Source organism: Amblyomma americanum, chromosome 1 (assembly GCF_052857255.1).
Source record: "Amblyomma americanum isolate KBUSLIRL-KWMA chromosome 1, ASM5285725v1, whole genome shotgun sequence".
In the NCBI taxonomy this organism is placed as follows: domain Eukaryota; kingdom Metazoa; phylum Arthropoda; class Arachnida; order Ixodida; family Ixodidae; genus Amblyomma; species Amblyomma americanum.
Genome location: NC_135497.1, coordinates 362,791,467 through 362,815,703, shown reverse-complemented (window position 1 = coordinate 362,815,703; position 24,237 = coordinate 362,791,467). Strand labels below are relative to the sequence as shown.

The 24,237-nt window shown below is 47.0% G+C and overlaps 2 protein-coding genes across 3 annotated transcripts; one reads left to right on the top strand and one right to left on the bottom strand.

The window, feature by feature from the left end:
- Nucleotides 1-27: 27 nt before the first annotated feature.
- On the bottom strand, nucleotides 28-21,176 carry Hel25E (ATP-dependent RNA helicase 25E). 2 transcript variants are annotated; one of them, XM_077650041.1, is made up of 9 exons: nucleotides 21,117-21,176; nucleotides 20,594-20,813; nucleotides 20,352-20,479; nucleotides 18,667-18,943; nucleotides 9,495-9,613; nucleotides 7,916-8,157; nucleotides 519-663; nucleotides 301-448; nucleotides 28-219 (listed from the first exon to the last, which is right to left on the bottom strand). In XM_077650041.1, exons 2-9 carry the CDS (start codon nucleotides 20,784-20,786, stop codon nucleotides 206-208), a joined length of 1,266 nt encoding a protein of 421 aa, XP_077506167.1. In that variant the 5' UTR covers nucleotides 20,787-20,813; nucleotides 21,117-21,176; the 3' UTR covers nucleotides 28-205. The 2 variants fall into 2 exon arrangements, with proteins under 2 accessions (XP_077506167.1, XP_077506166.1); XM_077650040.1 differs by having other exon boundaries at nucleotides 21,000-21,172.
- Nucleotides 21,177-21,320: 144 nt separating this feature from the next.
- LOC144115617 (uncharacterized) lies at nucleotides 21,321-21,890 on the top strand. Its single transcript, XM_077650037.1, has 2 exons — nucleotides 21,321-21,439; nucleotides 21,563-21,890. The coding sequence occupies exons 1-2, from the start codon at nucleotides 21,343-21,345 to the stop codon at nucleotides 21,733-21,735; spliced, it is 270 nt and encodes an 89-aa protein (XP_077506163.1). The 5' UTR covers nucleotides 21,321-21,342; the 3' UTR covers nucleotides 21,736-21,890.
- The last annotated feature ends 2,347 nt before the right edge of the window (nucleotides 21,891-24,237 follow it).

Here is a 24,237-nt window from a genome sequence, read left to right as displayed (position 1 = left end):
AAAAAGCAACTCACACCACACTAGTACTTTGATTCACAAATTGTATTGTCAGTGTGATGAATTACTCAGAAAAGAAAAAAAAATGACAATGATTGGACAGCACAAGTACACCTTGAACAATTCATTTTTGAGTCAACATGACTGAACTTGTAAAATATCGGAGTGAGGTGACTTCGCCAGCATGCCCAGTGTTTTGCCAAACAGTTCAGCGGCCTTCAACTGAAACAGAAAAACAAAACAGGACTTGAGTGCCAGTTCACTGTAGCACTCCAGATGTGCACAAGCACTGAACAAACGTACTGTATGAAGAGATGTCAATTTCATCAGGCAGCTCCGAGATGTTGACATCAAATCTGTCCTGCACTTCATTCAGGGTTTTAGCGTCAGTCTCGTCAGACACAAAGGTCACCGCCAGTCCTTTTGTGCCAAAACGGCCAGCTCGAGCAACCTGAAACACAAAATAACCACCAAATTATGTCTAACAAGACTGTCCCATAGGCCCCCTACAAAATACCAACCCGGTGGAGGTAGGTGTCAGAGTCCTCAGGCATGTCATAGTTGAACACAATGTTCACTCGTTCAATGTCCATCCCACGCCCAAACAAGTTGGTGGCTACAAGGATCCTCTTCTGAAAGTCCTTGAACTGCTGATAACGTGACAACCTGCACAAACAAGTATTATTTAGAAAGCGGTAACAAAATCCACCTTGATGATTGACTAGTGCCACAGTCACACGGGCAGTTTCAACTGAGAACCAAACAGAGGGCCTTCGAAGATTCCTTAAGGGGGGAGACTGCTCTTAAAGAAAAAAATTCGTTTCTGCACTAAATTTAATGAAATTAAACACCCTTGACTAGTTTTTCGTGGATTCCAAAAATGTTATTGGTTTCATGATAGGCAGATAACTTCCTGAGATACACTTAATCAACACCCTCTCATTAATAATAATAATTAGGAGAAAAAGCACACTATAAAAGTTCATAAATTGCACTCCGTTAGGTTCTAAAACAGAAAGGGATGAAATATTGGAAACAGTTTTTTAATTTTACCATCATAAGTAGTTTTTAAAGACATTGAAACTCAAGGTACAAATAGTGCCTAACTTGCAGTCAAAAAATAGAGCAAATTAGAAAATTTATGAACAATAATTACAAATTCTGCTCCCAACATTGCCTAGTCTATGCATATGGCTATGTGCTAAAAAAGAATTGTGGTTCTATCTGCTATAGACGCCGAGATATGCTAGTTTAGGATTTGCTATGAGTCCAAAATTTCCATTTTGAGAAAAACAGCAAAAACAAACAAAGTGTTGTTTATGGCAAAGTACTTCAAATTTATTCACAAACTGGCAGTAGCACACACCTAATAGCCTCCTGGGACGTAGTCTGTCTGACCAGAGTGATTAAAATGGCGCTTTTTCAGTGGGCGCTGCAGATTTTCTGCAGATTCAACTCCGTGTGAACTTCTCGAACTGATCGCGCACATTCGGAAGTCAATTTGAGCCGCACGGTCCATCGCGGGCGTCAACCTTTTCTCGACGTATTTCTGCCAAGTTTCTGGATGCAGACCGCGGTGGGATATATTCATCAGCGAAAATATGTCATTCAACGCGGCAGGCTGGTTCCCCGTTGACTGCATTGCGCGCGCGGCGAGGATGTTCACCACAAACGGGCTTCACTGTCCGGTCGGTCTCCACACGCGGCGAACACCATCGCGATGAAAGGTCGCCACAGTTCGCACATGTCAGGGTCAGTTTGGCGGCGAGGCCGTACTCGCCTCAGTCGTCACGTCGCCATTGCATACTTTGCACTTCACTGACGCCAGCATCTTGTTCACCAAACGCAACCCGATGATGGAGAAGTTGTCGCCGAGTGGGGCAGTTGTGGAGTCTACCATTCCACTGAAGAACGCTGCCTTGCTCTGTTTCTGCCGCCGATGCTGTCTGCTGAAGTTTCCTCTGAGCTTTCTTGCCCTTTTCTTCAATCTCACAAGGTTGCAGCAATGGGGTATCATGACGAACACGACCGCTGCCCGATGAGGCTTCCGTGACCGGCACCACAGTTAGGCCTAGCTTGGTCGGCACCTCCAGATCTGCTGGCGGAGGCGTATCCACGGCGCTTGCAGTAACTGTGGTGCTCGAGGTGACCATGGCGCTCTTCTTCAGGTTGCTAGCGAGCGATCTTTTCCTCTTTTTCCCGTATCTGTGAGTTGTGCCGAACTTCGACTAACTGTTATAGCAACCGCTTTCAAAATCAATGCCACGGTTCTGGAAAGCCACAGCAGCATTCACGCACCTATAGGCAAGCGGTTGTTACTTCTCCAAAATGTTTATTTTGCAGTGAATAAAGTCGGACCTGGATATAACGAAATTGAAAAAAGTTCGCAATTTTTCGTTATATCCAGGTTTTCGTTGCATGCAGTTTTGGGTTAAGACTGGTAAAGATCATGCCAAAACGAAATAAAAATGCGACATATCAATTCAAGTGAACCCGCCATTCAAAGAATTTATTTAATAGAGAAAAACAGCGTAATTTTCGCTTGCTGTTTTTGCCCGATCGAAGCCACTACTCGGCGCTCCAAGGAAACTAAGCCATCCAGGGCTGTTTCATCGTCCTGCGAGCCGGCGAAACGGCGCAGAACGTCCACCGCGGCCATCAGTTCCCTCACGGTGGGCACTGCACAAAACGTATCAGGCTCTGATGAACCGTCACCTTCTAGGCTATCTTTAACGGCTTCCGCAAGTGCCGCATCAGTCATCTCTTCCGTAGCCACGGCGCCGTTGTCCACGAACAAGAAGTCGCACAGCTCGACACCGTCGGGCACCCCACTGTTCATGCGTAGTTCATCCCACGCTTCAGCGACCTCGAGTGGGCTTGAAGGTTCGGCTTCAGTGACTGTAGCTTGAATGGCCTTATTTACCTGAGCCTTGGCGAAGCAATTGGCGATCACTTGAGATCCGACCTCTTGCCACGATATCTTGCTTGGTAGATATCGACTTTCGTCGGCCGTTCAAGGCAGATGTCCAGGAGCATCTTTTGTATCAATCGACGGCGGTAAAAGCATTTAAAGCTGTTAATAACCCCTTTGTCTAATCTAAGGGTTGTACCAGAGAAGTGCAGTTGGGTGGCAAATACTGCAGCTCGACGTTCGAAAGCTGTAGGCCTTCCACATGATGCGCGGAGCAGTTGTCAAGCAGCAAACAAATGCTGCGACCTTGTCGCTTGACATCTTGGTCGAGCTCCTTCAGCCGGTCGGAAAAAATTGCCTGCATATTTTACTGGCATCCGCCTTGTTCCTTTAAGGGGGGACACGGCTCTTTGGCACCGAAAATCGGCCCAAAAATCAGATTTTCAATCTTTTAATTTTCACGTTCCTCGCACCATTCTGCATCTGTATGAAAATTTTCATCATTATACCCCACATAATTAAGAAGTTCTAGCGATTTAAAAATGCAGTATCACACCCACTGCCCTTTAAATTGTGAACAGACGACACCGAATTTCGATTGCCCAGCACATCGAAACTACGCGCCCTACCGCGGCCATTTTGGTCTCGTTCGAAAGCACGGGCTTTTGGCTTATTTTCCTTTCGAGCAGCAACCCTGTACATGCCACCTTCGCCAAAAAAACGAAGGAAAAAATAAATAGCGGCGCGCGCTACTATTGGCCGGTTTAGGCACGTGATCAAAATGGCGTCATCTGGTTGGTTCAGGCAAGCTAGCCACGAAAAGCGGACGCCCGGCGATGCCATTTTGTCTTTCTGCCGACCACGCTAGTTGCAACGCGAGAACCATGCCAGGAGGCGCGAAGATGTACCGCTCTGTGCACAAGTTCGGGCGAAAGCGTGCAAAAGGAAAAAAACAACCTGTTAATGACGTGACATTGTTGCATACTGTGCAACAAGCAAGCGCCAGTGGTACGGGATTGCGTGACGGTCACGTTGCGGGCGGCAACGCTTCTCTGTCTCCGCTGGATAACGGCGGTGTTCTTCGTGCTGATTGTAGTCGCGTACGAATTGACACCGCACCTGTCACTAACAGTGACATAACTCAAGCGAGTGCCCATAAGCAGTCTACGCCGGCGTCCGCAGGATCAGACGCAGACGGAACAGCCTCCTATGCAATAATTGACCTCAGTGTTGCGCACGTCCTCTTGGATGCCGTGCGGTGCAAAACGTGTCGCGGATGCGTGAGGTTGATTACCAGCGACCAGAGCTATGGCCTCGCCGTGAAACTGAACGTGATATGTGACAACTGTGGCGAGATTGGGGCCAAGTGGAACTCGCGGAGGGTTGACGGTGAGAAAAAGTGCAATCCTTTCGAGCTCAATATTCTTGCTAGTCGAGCAATGCTGTTGACCGGTAACGCCCAGACAGCAATGAACGATATCTTTTCGGCCATGGGATTGTCGCAGCGTGGCATGCACAACAAGACGTTTCAACGGCACTTGAAAAACACACTGCAACCTGCTGCTACTCGAGCAGTCACGGCAGCTATGGCACAGGCAGTGGCGAAGGTATACGACGACTTGTGTTTTGGGCACAGGGGGAACATTGCCGTGTGTTAAGACGGCACATGGATGACGCGCGGGCACTCGTCCCATATAGGCGTCGGTGCCGTAGTGGAACTCTTCACTGGTTATGTGCTCGATTATGTGGTGCCGTCAAACTTTTGTCTGGGCTGCGAAACTGGCCCAAAGCCGAACATTGACGGCTATGAACTCTGGAAATCGCGCCACCAGTGCCAAAAGAACACCAACTGCAAGGCTGGCCAAATGGAGGTAGAGGCAGGCAAAACTCTATTTGAGAGGTCGCTACAGCGCCACAACATGCGCTACACAACGATGTTATGCGATGGGGACAGTCGCACGTTTAATGCCCTTCAAGATGCTAAAATCTATGGCTACATTGAAGTAGTCGAGGAGGATTGCATAAATCATGTGCACAAGCGTATGGGAGCAGCTTTGCGCAACCTCTTGCAGAGGCACAAGGGTGCAGGAAAACAAAGTCTCTGTGGCAGAGGAAGGCTCACAGCTGATCTAGTTGACAAGCTGGCTATATATTATGGCCGAGTGCTAAGGTAAAATGTAGGTAATGTGGATGCCATGCAGCGAGCTGTGATGGCAACATATTACCACATTATGTCTACCGCTGGTGAGCAGTCTTGGTGCCGCCACAACGCTGCAAAAGCAAAAGAGGAGCCCGAACCGAAGCGTAAGTACAGCCTGCCAAACGATGTGGCTGAAGCTCTTTTGCCCGTGTGCAGTCAGTCGCTTATCAGAGAAGAGCCTGCTGCAGAGATGCATTCAGGGGAAGACCCAGAATTCAAATGAGAGCTTCCACTCGATCATCTGGACCTTGATCCACAAAGAGCGGCATTCGTCACTGTTTGCTGTGGAAGCAGCCACAGCAGAAGCTGTGCTGCGCTTCAATGCGGCTGCAAGCATACAGCAACAGCAATTCTGCAAGAATGCAACGCGAACGTGCCAGCAACTGTCTCCAGGAGAGCTGAAGAAAAGGACTTGGGCCGTAACACGCGTTCTGCGAAGCGGGCGGCTTCGCTTGGCTTTGCTAAAGCGGAAAAAAAAGAAGCACCGTGACAGCATGCACCCTGACTATGCTCCTGGTGCATTTTGAAAGCATGCGAAGGTCTTTGGGGTTTTCTTTCCTGATTAATGTGAGGCTTGAGTGCTTCTCACAATCCCCCAATTTTCGTGGTGTTGCATTTTTGAAAGATTAATATCTCCGGTCCTGTTCTTGCTATAATTTTTTTTTTTGCTAGAAAGGGAACCTTGTGAGTCACATAACACCAAGGTAAATGCAATGACCACAAGAAAAAATTTACTGAGAAGGTTATCTGTCTTGGGTACCCAAATGGACCTTTCCTTTCAAAAGTTTCCTATTGCATAACTTAGGCTGAAATTGGCATAAGCCATTAATTTTTGCTTTAGTTCACTTTCCACTAGTTTCTGATCATGTTGACATAATTTACATGTACATACTGTGAGATGCTTTTTCTCGTTTTCTCAAAACTGCAATTTTGGAGGAGCGATATCTCTTAAACTATTCGTGCTATAGCTCTCATTCTTGTTCTGTTAGGAAAAAAAAAAAAACACTTGGACAGTGCATTAATACTAAAATATGTTCAGTTATTACACGGCAACATTTGCAAAATTAATTATCAATCTTGGGTGCCAACTTGGGATTTTTGTCACAAAAGCTTGACTAGGTGTAACTTTAGTTGAAATTCTTCTAGCACTGCAATTCTTGTCTTGTTGCACTCTATGATCCTTATAGATCACTCTGGCAGGTCTATTATCATGCCATAGTGTTTAGTAATTAGCTCACCTCCAAACGAACAACATGAATTAGGTGAAATTTTTAAAACTATTTCATGTATAAGAAAACTAATCAGATATTTGAAATCAGCATGCAAAAATATACATATGGTGCAAGTTTCAACCAGATCCACCCATAAATAAGGAAAAAAGTTCTAAGAAGGGTGCCCTCCCTTAAAACATCTGGGCCGGGCATTGCGGCCAATAACCAATGGGATTCGCTTGTCGTTGCCATCAGTGTTGGCGCAAAGCAAAACCGTCACGCGGAATTTACTTTGCTTTCCACCGCGGCAGTCTTCTCCTTTTAGTGACAATGTGCAGCTCGGTAACATTTGATAAAACAGGGCCGTCTCATCAGCATTATAAATGTCGGCAGCTTCATAGCGGCTGAAAATGCCGGGAAGCTTCTCGGCCACCCACGAGGCAGCAACATCGCTGTCTGCGGAAGCAGACTCGCCAGGCACCACTTTTCCGACACCGTGCTGGCTTTTAAATCCTTGTAGCCAGCCGTTACTCGCTTTGATGTTGTCGTGGCCCAGGATGCAAGCAAAATCTATGGCTTTCTGCTGTAAAACCGCGCCACTTATGGGCACGTTTTGTGCTCGTCTGTCCAAAAACCATGCAAACATGGCATTGTCCACATCAGCATACGTCGACGTCTTCAGTCTTTTCTTCTGGGCACTTGTGCCCGACTCCATCGCACTGCGGATGCTTTGTTCTGCAGCAAGAATGGTTGACAGGGAGCTGGCTGGTATATTGAAACGGGCAGCGACATCCTTCTTTTTTTCGCCGGCGGTAACCGCATTCAAAATAGAGAGCTTATCTTCAAGCAACAAAACTTTGCGTTTCCTCACAGCGGAACTCATCGCAACGAACCAACACCGTAAACACACACCAGCACACACACGTCAACACGCTGATGAAGGCGGCTTACCGTAAATGCGCCGCAACACCATGAAGGATTTGTCATAGTAGTGCCACCTAGTGTCAAGCTACAAAATGAAAGCTTACAAGTTGCTACGCTTGCCACGGAGCGGCGCTCAACATCATCACCAAGGTCTGCTTGTTTGCTGCGACTGCAAGTGTTCTGCTCGCGGTCTACTTTACCTTTTAATATAAAAACTTAAGCAATATTCATTAAAGTTGCGCACTGCTCAATCAAATTTCGGGCAAAACATTACAAGATACAGCTCGATGATCAGAGCCGCGAATTTGTTAGATCAAGGTCAACTGCCGCAATGACTTCGTTACATGAAGGACGCCTACACATGGGCTTCAATGGGGGATGTGTTGGGGAATTGAAAAATTTCGTAAAATCCAGGAATTCGTTACATAGAGGTTCAACTGTACACTGCTCTAATTTTATCCTCAGTATCATAGCTGCAAGTTCCCCATGTTCATAAGCACATGCAGCCAAAATTCTAAATTCTGTACTAGTTGAACTGATTTACTATTGACTTAGAAATAGCAGCTGCCCAAAAGAAGCTCTATAATGGACAGAGTTGCTCAGTTCACCTGCCATCAAAGTGCTCGTGCAACTTTGGTGCAAGGCAGCAAACATCTAATGTGCCACACCAACCTCTCTTCCTGAGTCATGGCTCGGTGAATGGCAATGGCAGGGAAGTTTTGCTCTACCAAGAGTTGGGCAAGGGCCATGCAGCGCTGCACTGTCTTGACAAAGATGACCACTTGGTTGAACTCAAGAAGGTCAAGCAGTTCGAACAGCTTGCGGTTCTTTTCATTGTCCTTTAGCTTCACGTAGTACTGCTGCAGGCCATGCAGGGTCAGCTTGGCTTCATCGTCCACATACACCTCCATGGGCTGCACAGGAAACAAAATATAAAGAAAAAAAATCCAGAAGTTCTTGCGGAAGCTGCTTCTCATGCACCACTGGAACCCAGGAGGCAAAATGCACGTGGGAAACAAGCTTCAGCAATAACTTACGATTAATAACCCCACTTTGAAGGTTGCACCCATGGAGTGAAAAGTACCATTATTAACACTGGTGAATGAGATGCTCGCTCCTGCATTTTGAAAATGAATGTTAATGATCACCTGAGCTGTAAATTTTAAACTAGCATGCACTTCTCTGCACCGAACAAAAGCTACAATTACTGAGACTTTTAGGCTTTTCAAGGAGATGCTAAAGCAAGCCTAGAAGCTGTGCTATGCAATGCTAGCTAAGCCTTTGCAAAGCTCAATGCTGTCAACAGTAACTAAAAATGTGATGCGTGCAATAGTTTACGCAAACTCTTAAAATGAACCAACACCAAAAAAAAAAGCACAAAATCAAAGCTGCCCATTCCCAACTGCTTAATGCCCTCCTGGGGTACCATCCACCCAGAACACGAGTCCTCCAGTGCAGTCCGGGAGGGTGCAGCCACGCCACAGCCAGCCACCAGCGCAGCTCCAGAGCACGGAGATGGCAGCACAGCCAGGAGGCCTCAGACACGCAAGCTTTCCGCCGTTGAGATGCCACGATGTCTTCATGATCAAAATGTCCCGACGCACGGCACTTGGGGACACATGCGCAGCGGTTGACAGTCCACATGTGCACAACGATGCCATGCCTAGCGAAGGCCTTGCACTATCCTAGCACTTCCCGGACACATTTGCGACAAGCGGAGATTTCGTGATGGCGGCGAGGAAGGGGATGGAGGGACCTACCCTGTGACGACGCTCCAAGGACGGACATGCTAGCTATCCTGAGTGGCGACACCCGTGGAAGACAGGCAGCGCTTGCAGGGTTGAGCGGCAACAGGGACACATGGGGACACGATGGCTCCAAGCTGATGACACGGCCAAGTGACGAACGCAATGCTTGCACCTCTTTCGCTTTCCCAATCACGACCGTAACAAATGTTTAGCCTGGCCCTCCGGCAAGTTGCCCTCGTATAGGTACTGGTTTCTAGCTTGACGGTTCACAAGACTTGAGCATTTCCTCAGCAATAGCAAAAATCTGACTAAACCCGATCACGCCTGGCTCTTTTCGCGCAACCTTGCTAACCACGGCAACCTCGGACGTGCTCTGCCTCACAAGCTAACGAATGTGCAAGACGACGCTGGCCCACTTTGCAGGAGGACCGCCTTGCAGCAGAAGACCCCGCAGTGTGTTTGTAGAAGGATGGGGAGGAATGGTGTGTGGAGGGGGTAATTACGTCTTGCATAAACTTGAGGCAAACAGGTCTGATATCCTTGCTCAGCGTCGCGCTGAACATCATGACCTGCTTTTCATGAGGGGTGCTGCGAAAGATTTCCTGGACATCTCGACGCATGTCTGGAAATGAAAGAGCAGGCTGTTAGCAACTCGACACAAACTTTCAGAAAACCGCAGATAATGCACTATCCAAAAGCACGTGTTTAGTTCCACACTGGGATGAAAACCAGTTTGCCCCCTGACCTCTTTCAGGCCTCAAATAGCCCGCGTAACCAACACACAAATGTAGCCTCCACGGCACACACATATCCAGTGTACAGCACAAGCACTCGGGCACTGCCAGATGCAAGACACCTGGGTCTAAAACTTGGACACAAACACGTTTTCACCTAGTTGTGGCCGCATTACAGCACAGTGCTGGCAACCGTGTGCCTTGCTAGTTTGAAAGCACTGGCTGCGTTCCAATACTCCCAAGTAGACGGCTACTTAGACGTCTAGCCGGACAGCCGCCATCTTGGGACGCGTTTCATTTCTCGGCGAAGCAGTCTTATTAGACTGCTTCGCCGAAGTTCACATCGATGCAGGCTAACTTGCTGTCTAAAGATGGCGGGGCTGATGTACGCGGATGAGCGAGTCGTGCTCTTGCGGGCGTCGGACTGCACACAAAGTATAGGAAAGGAAAAATGTGAGTCATTCCATTATGTTATTTGGTACGCCATAATCTTCGTGGACGTGCGATTCCTAGCAGTGAATCACGCAGGAGAAAATCGTGCAGTTGAGAGCTTTGCTACAGCAGCGGACGCTGTAGGTCTGTTTACGTGATCCGGCATCGTCAGATGCCGGATCTTAATTAGCACCTTTATTTTAGAGATTAATACTCGTCGCTGGGTTCCTCGACGGGCGTTAAGATAGCTGGCGTGACGGTTAACAAATGTGTTCTTCTGTTGCTGTATTAGTTGCATCAACTCTTTCACGTACATTCTTTTTTATCTCTACTCTCCCAGAACAAACACACCGGCATGTTGCGAATTGATTTTTGTCTTTGCAGGATTAAAGCTCGCTGCTGTCTTTAGGTTTCTCGCCGTCTCAGAGTACCACGTACGGCAGACAGGTTTAATGGCACGCATGTGTTTTCCTGTTGCAGTGTATATTAGCCGTATCGCATTTCGCGCATACTGATTACAGTCTTTCGTATTCTTTCTTATGCTTACAGGACCGTCTGGACGAGCACGTTCGAGGAGGATGTACAGTTTAGCATCAATAATAAAAGAATAATCGCATATCTAGCCTCGTCTTCGGAGAGCGGCCCCGTCTGTTACAAGTAGACTGACCGATAGGCACATCCATCGGTTCGGTTTACGCGCAGTCATTGCAGAAAAATGCGAAAACTTGCTGAAAACCGTTATTAATGATCGTTATTGCTCAGTTTGAGAAAAATTGTAGTACAACTGTTCATAAGATTTAGTTACATTGTTACGCCGCGAGGCGGCGTGAGCAGTAGACAAGTTCCAATACATGGACATGTAGGCAGCGTACTAGACGTCTAGAGTATTGGAACGCAGCCACTGTTGCAGGAGGTTATTTTAAATGAAAAAAAAAAAAACAAACAAAAAACTGCATGCATGCATCAAGCTTTTTGGCTACACCTTGACAAGTGCCAGCTTGAAATGTGAATAATTTTCCTTCCATCACACAAAATGCCAACAGTTTCAACTAAGAGAATGCAGTGTCAAAATTTGTCAACCACAGACACCCTGCAACAAATACTGTATTTACTCGCATAATGCTCGCACTCGCGTAATGCCCGCACCCCCCACATTGGCTATCAAAAATTGGGAAAATTTTTTTCCCCCGCATAATCATCGCACCCCCAAAATTACTGCCGCGAGCCGTCTGCTTGTCGTAGCGATCGCCATCTATTGACCGCGGCCACAACTAACTGCCATGGTTGGGCGCGCGTGCTACTAGGCGGCGGTACTGTGCTATCATCCGCTGCCACTGCCGCTACCGCTCATCCACTCACCACCACTACGCCATTTCGCGAAGGTGTCTCCAGGTCTCTGGTGCCTCGTAGGCATCGTTTGCGTGTTGCACCATGCTCTTTGTGCCGCTTCGCCATGGGACGCTACGCAAGCTACACAGCTGCTTTTAAGCTAAAAGCTATTGAGTATGCGTTGGTACATGGCAACCGCGCCGCCAGCAGACACTTCGGTGTCAACGAGTTTTGCGTCCGGTATTGGAGACGGCAGCACGACGAATTCAAGACGACTGGTAAGACGCGCCGGGCCTTCCGTGGACCGAAGACTGGGAAATTTCCTGCCGTCGAATCCTCTTTACTGGAATATATCAAAACTCGACGAGCGGATGGGTGTGCTGTGTCGATTGATTTGATACGGAACCAGGCGCTCGTAATCGCAAGAAAGGAGGGCATCCCTGTGCAAGACTTCTGCGCTAGTAACGGGTGGGCCACACGATGCAATGGACTCTCGCTCAGGAGGCGTACGACGCTTTGCCAGTGCCTGCCTGCAGCCTATGAAGAGAAAATAGTGGACTTCCATCGATTCGTTATCAGGATCCGGCAGGAGAAAAACTTCTTGCTCTTCCAGACAGGGAACGCGGACCAAACTCCGCTGAATTTCGATATGCCCAGCAGCAGGACAGTCGAACAGACAGGCGCTCGGACTGTGCACGTCAGGACTACAGGTGCCGAAAAACAGAGGTGCACTGCCATGCTACGCGTGACGGCGGAAGCTACCACCGTACGTCATTTTCAAGCAGAAGACCCTCCCGAAAGGAAAGCTCCCTCCTGGTATACACGTGCGCGTCCAAGAAAAGGGGTGGATGACCGCGGACCTTATGGTGGACTGGGTGAAGACTGTGTGGGGGCGGCGACCAGGAGTGCTTCTTTTTCCGTCGCTCCTCGTGCTTGATAGCTTTCGGGGCCATCTTCAAGAGTCGGTTCGGGCGAAGTTCAAGGAACTGCGCACGGACCTGGCTGTTATACCCAGCGGCCTCACATCAATGCTAGAGCCTCTTGACGTATCTTTGAACAAGCCATTTAAAGATAACGTCCGGAGGCTGTACGCAGAATGGATGGCCGAAGGTGAACATGCTCTTACGCCGGGCGGCAAGATCAAAAGACCGTCCATGGAGCTGCTGTGCAGCTGGGTATCAGAGGCATGGGGGATGATTGATGTAAACATGGTGGCCAGAAGCTTCAAGAAAACAGGAATTTCGACCGCCCTGGATGCAACCGAGGACCACCTGGTGTGGGACGACGAAGAAGCATCGGAAGATGAAGAAACCATCGACTCCAGTGTCGACACGGACTCTGATGAAGAGTAGAATTGCCTGCAGGACGTACGCAACGCGAGTAGTGACGGAGAGGTTGCACGCGGCAAATAAAGCGCTTTAGCAGCTTGAGCTTACGTTCACCCTGTACTTTCATAATGAAGGTAAGTTACGCTTGAAAGTAATGTTTTCGTTATATTTACAATTGCAGACCTGACAATCCTGATCTTGCACCCATTCATCTTTGCATTTAACACTCCGAAACATTTGCTTGAAAATTTTCCCCGCATAATTATCGCACCCCCAAACTTCGCGTTGATTTTCAGGGAAAAAAAGTGCGAGGATTACGCGAGTAAATACGGTAGCTAACACAATGCCTGCAATGTACCAATACCAAATCCAGGTGCAAGTGGCCCGTGGAGAAAGAGCTACAGGAGGTCGCTACCAAGAAAAAAGTGCCGTAAGAAACTTGAAAAGCAAGGGCAGCATGCAGTGGAGCTGAATAGCAAGGTGTCAAATTTGGGAAAAAGCACAAGGTCCGCAGCAAGATTTCACAGAAAAAAAAACAAGCAAGCCACAGCAATAACGACAAGAGGAAGGAGTAAAAAGCCAAAGTGCTCTGAAGGCTAACCAAGAGTGCTACGCAGCAGCAAGAACAGATACGATGCATCCATTACATCTAGTCTTTGCCTATGCATCCCTTTTGGATACAGTAAAAGCTCGTTAATTCGAACTCGAAGGGGACTGGAAAATAGTTTGAATTAAGCGAAGTTCAGATTATCGAATGGGTGCTGGTATGAGCGATCATTGCGCCCCACAGCGCGGCAGAATCCGAAGCAGTCACATCTAGACTAGTTACCGCGACCTAGGCGCTACTACATGTTTGTGGCAGACGATTGAGAATGTTGTCCTAATGGTAAATTGGTATAAATTGATCGGCCAGTTAAGTGCCAGAAACAAGTACTGCAATGCATTCGCGTGAGCAGCAAGCTTTAGTGCTGGAACATAGGATGCTATTTATGCTCCAAAACATGTTTATTTACGGGGAAGGGTGGTAAAAATTAGAGGTAATCAGTGATGTCCATGTGCTTGCGCTTCTTCTGCCGAGACTCCTTCAGCATCATTTGCAGCTTGCTCAAGAGCTCCGGCGCAACATCGAGCGGCTGACTCTACTTCACATGCACTACACGTACTTGGCGGTGGCACAGGCTCGTCGCAGCAGTCTGACTCATCACTCTCGGCCGGTGAGCCCTGTGGAGTCTGCTGACAGCATGCTGACTCAATTATATTGAAGTCACATGTTTTCCTAAACTGAAATACACAGGGCTAAGCCAGGACCCGAGCATCAGTTCAAATTAGCGAGCTTTTACTGCGCTGAGTAGTTACGACAGTCACACTGGGTAAACAAATATGCACTGCCGTGTCACTGCAGTAACATCGAGTGAAATGGAAATGGGAGTCCCCCCTCGTCAACTTTTTCATTATATACGGATTGAATAAGTGCCTAGCCATGCCCTTGTCAGCTGCATCTCCTGGCACCTGGCATTGGAAGCTGCTGTTGCTTGTTTTATTTTGATCAGGCACAGCCTTGAGCAATTTCATAAAAAAAAAAAGGTAGCTACACATGGCAGATGTAATGGAATGGGACACACTTGAATGCTGAAAATGGAGAGCCCAGTAAGAAAGATTGAAAAAAAAAAAAAGCCAACCTCGAGGATGTTGACTTGTCAACATGAAAATTAATCCAAGATTGCACTATTCAGCTAGGTGACCCATGTTTGTCACAAAACAACAGGAAGTGGCTATCAAACCAGTGATAAATGGTTGACTGAAATGAACAGATAGGGGCAAACATGCTCAGGCCACCTCAAGGAAGCTCAAGTGCCATGACAGGATACGCTCAAAAAAAAAATATTGCTGCACAGCTGCTCATCACAATTGTTTGCGATTGCATTCACACTGCAGGCTGCCTACAAGGAATACGCAGGGCAGCACTTAGCAGTTACCTCCTCATGCATGCACACAGGTCTGAACAACAAGTAGTCATGCAGCTACCAGAGCAAGGGAACTCCATACAAATGAAACATGCTGACAAAAGAAGGAAACGTGTCGGAAAAGTCTCACTAGCCACATGCCATTCTAACCACACTGGAGTGCAATGAATCAATGTCAAGACGTGAACATGCCCAACTAAGCATCATCATCACAGGCAAAGCAATTTGGAATATGAATGACATCAGATTATGGTGATAATAGGAAAGAATAACTACAGAAAACAGTGAACATAAAGTGGTACTAGCAACTGAACATTTACAGAAACAAAACAAAGGTTGAAAACAAGATGAAATACCAAGCAAAAAAAAAAAAACCACAGCAACCTGCACATAGAAGGGATGAAAAAACAAAACAAAACTGTCACATCGAAATTCACCCAGCTGCAAGCACAGGATGCAAACTGCCTTAATTTTTTTTTTTCAAATCTCCCCTTTCTTTGATAATCTTGGTGTCGCTGAACTTCACGTAGCATCCCTTGCAACTATGACAGTGGGCTGGCGGATGCACCCCTCCAGCTGCATCCAAGGAATGCGCATACTCTAAGACTCATTTATGCGCCTACTAGGTTTGTCCAAAACAAAACAGACCACAAGTGGAGTCTATTTATCAATAAAAGCGACAACACAAGAAACGTGAGTTTTAGAGCCTTTCCGCAAGTGGCAGTTTTTAGAAGTTTACGAGGTGCTGAAAAGATGTCTCAGTCTGCTCATTGGTTCCAGAAAAAAAAAAAGCGCCAAAACGAAGATCCGATGCGCAACCTCATTCATTACTCAGGGCACATGACGTGTGGATTGGCTGAATTTGTCTCCATCGTCTAAAAGATGCGCACCACCGCGGCAGACCAAGTGCTATTTTGTTTTCTGTTGACACCGGCGCAGTATGTGATGAATCGCTGGTCGGTATGCCTGACATCAGTTCGGGAAGGTGAAGCGTTCGTTGAGCAAAAACTTCAAACCGCCTCACCGCAGGACGCCCAAGAAGATGAGCTTCACGTGCCCAGTGACGGGGCCGCCGGTACTGCCATGCTAGGCCTAATGGACCAGACACCCGAAGCGGCTGCATACTCCAGGACACATTTTTACAGCCTTCTGAAGCAGAACGCAAAAAAAAAAAGAGCAGCAGACTTGGTAGAGAAGCTTTCAGCAACAGCAGCAACAGATCGGAAGTGACGCCACCGTGGTTCCACTGAATGACGGGCCTTCTTTCACGACTGTGTTTGAATTCAGTGAACGCTCTGCTCGAGTTCGCGAAGTACAGAACCTACTCTGGAGCTGTGAAAATAAGATGAATGTGAATATGGCCTTGCGGTCAAGCTGCACATTGTGTGTGAAGATTGCGACGACACGTCGTCGACATGGAGTTCGCTGCGCGTCGAAGGTATGCAAAAAGTGAATCCCTTCACCCTGAACGCCCTCGTCACGCATGCGATGGTGGCCACTGGCAACCACCAAACGGCATATGGCATTAAATGACATTTTTTCGGCAATGAATATCAGCCGTTGGGGTCTGCACACAAAATCGTGGCAGTTCCAACTGAAAAGCAAGCTGATGGCTGCTGCTAGTCGCACAGCACAAAAACTAACCAGTAAGTGAGCGCAGTCCATTCGCAAATTTTACTTTGAACTAAATGTGAGTAATCCCGACAACATTGCCGTTTCTTAAGACTGGTCGTGGATGACTCGTGGACACACTTCCCACATAGGCTTCGGGGTAGTAATTGAACTGTTCAGTAGCTTGGTTCTTGACTGTCGCGCTGAGCAGTTTCTGCGCCGGATGCAAGTCAGGCCCAAATGAGGATGGCCCTTCATATGAATCATGGACAGCCAGCCTGTGTGCCAAAAAAAAAAAAAACAGACATGGGGAAAAACACAGGAGATGGAAGTGGAGGCCGCCCTGATCCTGTTCAAGAGATCCCTCGAGCACCATAACCTGTGTTACACTACCGTACTTTGAGACTGTGACAGCAGGAGCTACCCTGAGTTGGAAGAAGAGAAGGTATATACCCATAAACAAAAAGGACTGCGTCAACCATGTGGAGAAATGCATGGGTGCTGCTTTTGCGGAATGCAGTAGCCAAGAACAAAGGCCATGGCTCCAAAAGCCTCAGTGGAAGGGACAAGCTAACTGGGATCTCAAACAAAATGAGCTCCTATTATGGGTGGGCAATAAAGATCCACAAAGATGTAGATTCTATGCAGAGGGCAGTGATGGCCACATTTCATCACATCACGTCCAATGAATCAGAGTAACCTCACTTTTTGCCCAACGGGGCCAAGCTCCTGGTGCAAGCAAAATGCGGCAAAGGCCAAGGACTAGCCAGCACCAAGGCATCCCTGGAACCAGCCCCCCATGTTTGTGAGGCCCTGATTCCCATAATCAGCGCCTCTCAAACAAGAAGCTGCTGGAGCAATGTCTGCGTGGCAAAATGCAGAATAATAATGAAAGCCTGCATTCCATGACATAGGCATTTGCTCCTAAGAACTCTTATGCCTCACTGTTTGCGGTGGAGGCTGCTGTAGCCGAAGCCATTATGAAAATCAATGCTGGAAATGTGACAGCATTGAAAACGATCCTTAGCGAGCTGGGCTTGAATCCAAGCAACAAGAGTGAAAAGTGCATGCTGGAGAAGGACCTGTGCAGGAGGAAGGCATCGGCACACACGCATGCAGAGAACGAGAACATGCAACGGGGCCTGAGAAAGCGCCATGATGGTGGCAAAAGCCATTCAGATTATATGCCTGGTGCTTATCAGCCCTTTCCGAATGTAAATATTTTTAGTTTTTCTTCATTAATAATTGTTCCCATTGTTTTTTGCCATTTTCTCAAAACTGTCTTGTGTCAAGTTGGAAGTTTGCCCAAGGCATATCTCGGCAGCTAGAGTTACAATTCTTTTTTGCACTGTGCAGCTGGAAGCATAAGATATGCAACGCTGGGAGCAGATTTTCAATTTTCACCTTCAGATTTTTATTTCCTTGTTTTTGTTTTCACTCCAATGACCATGTTGTGAGCACCAAGTTCATTAGGCTGCTAAATCTATATTATTAAGTTAAACTGAAAACTGCTTCCAGCGTTACATTCCTCACACATTGCAATATCAACCCACATATTACTGCCACAGCACTGCTTTGCATATAAAGTCGATGGACCAGAACAATGTTCCGGGGACATTCCTAGACGCCCATCCCTTCTAGCAGGAATACGGACACAGTGATATGAAAATATAGTGCCACCAGCGATTTTTTTGTAGGTGCTTGCATGTACTGGCCACTTCTGTCCCCAACTGCTTGTGTCAAGTGTGATAGGCATGTTTGGAACACCCGAAATTTAGCACGTAGTTCGCAATGCAATTGAGCCAGGGATTTTAATGAATTCAAATCTTAGTATCAACTATGATGGTACGAAGCTACTGTATTTAGTACGAACATTTATAGCTGTACAATTCCATGTCTTAGAATGAAATTAACAATTATTGGTCACTATCAAAATAGACTGTTCTAAGTGAATCAGTTCCTCCGGACAACAGTGCCAAATGGTCGAGCAACAATGCAGAGGTCATACAATGCCGGTCGTTCATTTAGCAGTTTGTCACACTCACCGTACAATCAGTAAAGGACTATAAAGAGGCACAAGAGACAGCCTAGCAAGCATGTAACGGCGTAAAATAAGGAACGCTCTTTACTAACCCCCAAAGGTGCATCTACTTTTGCATTAAACATGTGGCTCTACGAAGAGCTACCCATACTAACCTGCAACAAATTCCTTACAACCTAATCCAAATCAGCAATGCCAACGAGGCCACTGTTTCAGCGAAGGTAGGAAGTACACACCGAGTTGCTCGAGCATCTTGTCACACTCGTCCAGAACGAAGTGCTTGATGTGCTTCAGCTGCAGCTTGCGCGAACGAACGAGGGCCAGGACTCTGCCAGGTGTGCCCACTACCACGTGCGGACAACTGCTCTTCAGCACCTTCTCGTCATTGGTAATGTTCATGCCGCCAAAGAACACCCCTACACGCACAGACGGCAGGTACTTGGAGAACCGCTCGTACTCCTTGGAGATCTGGAAGGCCAGCTCTCGAGTGTGGCACATCACCAACACCGACACCTGCACAGGCAAAACCAACATCAACAAAGGCTGCCACTTTCCCCTAAAGTCTGGAGGCCATTTTACATAGTGACAGCCCAGCCTGCATTCAATTGTTAAAAAAAAAAAGCATGTGGGTATGCAAGATTCATTAAAAAAGAACGAGCATCACACTAACTGCACCATTCCTGAAGGCTTTTAAGCTTACTTATTTTTGCATACAGCTAGCCCACGCCCGGTCTGCTGTTTCTGCCTCAAATGATAACATGCAGCAACCAGACCAATCATGCAATGTAACACCTGATGCCGCGATTTTTAACATTAAGGAGAACCACTGGAACATTTTTCAAATTTCTAAACAGCAAAAATATTACTGCTCCAGTGGTTTCTTTCAATGCAATCATCTAAACTGACCAATATCGTATTCTCAAAGTAACTGCGACTTCAGTAAGAACAGGCCTCCAGTTAAGCAATGCCAGCCAACTCGCACTCTGAAAGCAGTGCAGACTATGAACGTCACCTGCGCAACAGACAAGCTCACTGAAGGCAATAGGTACCAAACAGATGCACTATGCACTGGAATAAGCACTACTAGGACACTAAGAATAGTCCAGGTTGTGCAAGGCTGAACAGACCTATGTTTAACATTGTGTGCAGACAGGTGTCATGTCCTTGCTGCAAAGTTCCAGGTGCCATGCCACTCTTGCTAAATGGACAAGTAGAATTTGACAGTCGAGTCTTCTTGATTCATTCGGCAGCACTACCGACTAAAGGCATTCAAAATGACCTTATCTAGGAACAGGTAAAAGCATGCCACAACCACTAGCAGTACCCAAGTGTGCACACAACACAATAAACACATTTGCATTATCACATTTAAGAGCCCCGGCAACGAAAACGGGCACAAAGCAAGTTAACAGCAACTCATGTGAAATACACTGTAGCGTTAAGCGGCACACAACACAGAACATGGCGTGCTTCCGTAATGGTCTACACCTAACCCCGGCGTCAATGAGTACACAAGAAATTAACACCGCACACAACCGCGATCGTTACACTGAGAGGCCGGCTGTATGTCGGGTGTTGCTGCCGAATGGCTGAACTTCGTCGTCTTGTTTACAGTGGAAAGCGCGATCGCCACAGCGCGCGATCGCGTTCACACGATCGCACAACCGCGATCGTTACACTGAGAGGCCGGCTGTATGTCGGGTGTTGCTGCCGAATGGCTGAACTTCGTCGTCTTGTTTACAGTGGAAAGCGCGATCGCCACAGCGCGCGATCGCGTTCACACGATCGCACAACCGCGATCGTTACACTGAGAGGCCGGCTGTATGTCGGGTGTTGCTGCCGAATGGCTGAACTTCGTCTTGTTTATAGTGGAAAGCGCGATCGCCACAGCGCGCGATCGCGTTCACACGATCGTTCTTACCTGGCCTTCAATCGGGTCGAGTTGTTGCAAAGTAGCCAAGACGAACACTGCAGTTTTTCCCATGCCAGACTTTGCCTGACAAAGGATGTCCATGCCAAGGATTGCCTGAGGTATGCATTCGTGTTGCACTGCGAGAATATGAACGGGAACAATGTCATCGAGTGCCCTCATCGCATCGGAAAAAGACCGTTCTACAGCGTTTTGAAGGTTTAAGCAGACCACTTAAAGCAGAAGAAAGTTACCTTCGGAAGGGTGTTCGAATCCACAGTCCACAATGGCGCGAAGCAGTTCGGGCTTGAGAAGAAAATCTCGAAATCCTGAACTGTGAATTGACACATAGCCTCCAGTAGGCTTCTTTACTTCGGGGATGACATCCCCCGCAGTCTGGTCCTGATCGTCCTCGTCCTCGTAGTCCAGTAAGTCGTTGTCAGCCATTGCACTTCTTTGTGCGACTGGTTCTATCTGCGCGAAGAACGCAAGTCAACGTTGAGAACACAAATATTCTATTTTACAACGAGCAAGCCTAACACGATACGTTAAAAGAAAAAAAAAAGAAGCCAGAGACAGCCCAGTCTCAAACAATCACCTCCGGTATCGGCATTTTTTTTTTTTTTCGTTGTAATAAGCCGATATCGACACATTGCTTACCACGTATACTTCCTGATAATACATGTGGAAAGGAGTCCACGAGACTTGTACGGAGGGATCGCAAATAGCTTAAATGAGGGCTAACATCAAGTTCGAGAGGATTCTTGCGATACTCACAACAGGCGTACAGCGCGAATCAACGACTGCAATATGGCCGCAAAGAACCGCCACTTGGCTGATGGGATTGCAAAAACGCACACAATAACAAAAACTTAAATTTAAAAAATGTACTCTACGAAACATAAAAAAATATTTAAAAATTATTTGACAGCTTTAATTTAAAGTAAATTGACAATGTTTTTCTTTTTTTGCATTATGCGGCTCTGTTACTTAAAACGCCAATATGGCGCGGGAGGACGATGGTCCGCAGGGAGATCCAGAAAGTAACAATGCTGAGGAAGAACAGGATCTGGACAACGTCGATCCAGCTTTCGCTCAAGGTTCGTTAGCAGGTTGAAATCTTAAAATCTCTGTTGGCATGGCAGATAATATGCATGGTGTTCAGGACATGGCGTCCGCGGAGCGGTCGCTGAAAGCTCCTATTTTTCTTTTCTCTTTCCCAGAGTACGAAGCTCTGAGCTCAACGATGGATGAAATCAACGAATGGATGGATGTGCTGGAGAGAAAGAGCAATGATCTAGTCAATCAAATGCGCCAACTGATTGAGGAATCGAAGCAAGGTGATGATCTGGTACTAGACAGCGATATGTCAGCTGGTGATAGTGCAGCGAATTGAGCAGTCATCGCACAGAGAGGGCTGCAATGTCTACGAAGTCACCTGCATTCCATTTTGTTCCTCTGGGAACACCCGGAGTGTTCTTCTGTCTGGTCACGTAATTACATGCCATGTTCAGGAACGTCTACGCCAAATAAAGTTTTTTTTTCTTGCTATGGCAGCAGCCTTGTCACTGTGCAGACTAGTGCTCTTCGCAGTACGCGTTGCTGGGTTTGATTCAGCGAAAATCGAAAACAAGGATGTAGAGAAGACGATGTCAGCTTCTCTGCGGTCTCGTCTTCGATTTGCGTTGCCGATTTTGATTCTAGATCGTTGCGAGGTTAAACGCTGTCGCTACCTGACAGAGGATCAGGAACTGCGACTAGTGTGGATTGCTCCTCGCGTCGTCTGTTAGAATGTGTGCATTCTTGAGCGCAACAGCCATCCCTAGTAGTGTTTTTAGTACACTCTGCTTCTTAGTGATGGCAGCTTATTCTGTGGTTGCCCTGTGAATTATATGAATTGTGCCTTGTGCTGTCATCGCATGCTGTAATTAGCCGGTTATTCAAGTCGAGTACGCCATTCAGTGGCATAATTGCATCCTTCGTCAGTATTCCTAATTTCAGCTTCTTTGTCGCCCGGCGTTTTAAGTACATTAGCGAATGCATTAGGTGCTGTGTTAACGCAAAGGCGGCCTGGTCATTGACACTAACGGATGCAGTCATCCAGGAATTGTATGTTTCTATCAGTTAATTGTTCATCGGTCCTTGCGAGTCAACACTCACTGTCGGGAACTTGAAGACTGCTCACAGGTGGAATGTAGTTGAATTGCCCACATCCTGTCCTGTGATACATGTAGGATAATTGTGTTGCTGTTGGACCTGCTCATGTGGAGGTGCTTCTAGGGCACTTTTCTTTTTGCTGAACGGGAAGACTACAGCTCTGATGCCAGTGCAGTCAGCGGATTTCATCTGAGTGAATTACAATGGTGTCTAAGCATTCATTGTGTGCCCTTAAGCTACCAAGTGGTCGTACAGGGTAAAAACAGATATATGCCTTCGTCAGTCTGGCAAATTTACTGTGGGCTAAGTTACCTTCCCTACAAGGCCATTGTTTCACCTATAAAGAGTGGGAGGAAAATGTGAGTGACGTCTATAAACATGGGCTGTCATATCGCTGAATGCTCACGCACCTAGCCCTCTCCCACTGCTCCTTGCATGGCGGCATCAACTTGAGAAAGTGGAGCTGTTTAGATCAATTACCTTTTCTACCAATGTCATCTAAAACAGTTTGGCAGAAGGTTTCATTTATGTTTTTTTTTCCTCATAACTTCATGAATATGGTTAGCCACGTTCAGGCACTGTTTATTCACAGTGGCATGCGTAGCCCGTGATTAAATGCAATGAATTGATTGATCGATAAAACATTTTATTTGGCGTGGCTCTATCACCTGTTAATATGATGGGATGTGGGCTTGGATGGCAATGTCACTGCTATATTAAATTTTGTTTATAATTGGTGCCTCTTTTGCGTAGCCTTTCTCTTGTGTATCATTAAGGGTTGATCCTGTCCTTGAGACATTGTTTGTCTGTGTTAAAAGCACACGTTACTTGTGGCAGAGTAGCACCATAAGAGGCGCATGATAGTGGGTTTGTTTTGCAAGCATTGCAAAGCAGCTGTTTCGCTGGTTGTTGGTTGGGTTTGTGTTCTTAATGTTAACTTTACCTCATCAATAGGGGCTTTAGGAGTGTAAACACTGACCACACCTTGGTGAGAAGCTCTTGGGCTACTCAGTGGTGAGGTTGTAGGATCTGTGAGTGCAGGTAGTGTAGAATGGAGCACCCTTCTGTAATGTGCGTCAAGGGAAATGCAGGGGTCTTTGAGGCAAGGCCTGTAAATGGGTAAAAAGGCTCGGGCTCTAAGGAGTGAGAGAAAGAGAGAAGACGGCCTCTCTCGCGAATTCGTGGGCTTCCTCATTCCCAGGGGGGCTGCATTGGCCCCGGTATTCTTGTGATTGTGATTTTAATGTTTTGTCTGTAGTACTGCTTTGTAAAGTTGCTTTATGTCTTGCATGGTGGTTTTGCATACCTTGGCACCATGAGAGGTGGCTCAATCACGCTCATGATCACTCGAGCTCACATCCACTCACACTAACACTCAAACTCTTATGACTTCGTGGAAGCAACTGTGTGTGCCTACTTGCTCTTGTCCTGCGTCCGTTTCGCTGGTTCCACCATTGCGCAACTGAATCTTTTGTAAAAAGAATGAATAAGCTTATCAGGATAATGACTGCGCGTGTGCGAAAAGCAGCGTTATACCCGAAGTCACCAAACTCTGCATTTTTAAAGGAGTTCCTTGAACACCTCACAAAGTGGGAAAATCATGCAAAGGCCACAATCGGTGGGTTTCTGAGCAACAGCACAGCAGAGGGACTCTGTGTTTCAATTCAGAGCACACTTGGTTTTAAGTATCCGATGACTGCAAACTTGAGCCAAGACAGGCTTGAAAGCGCATTTAGCATTG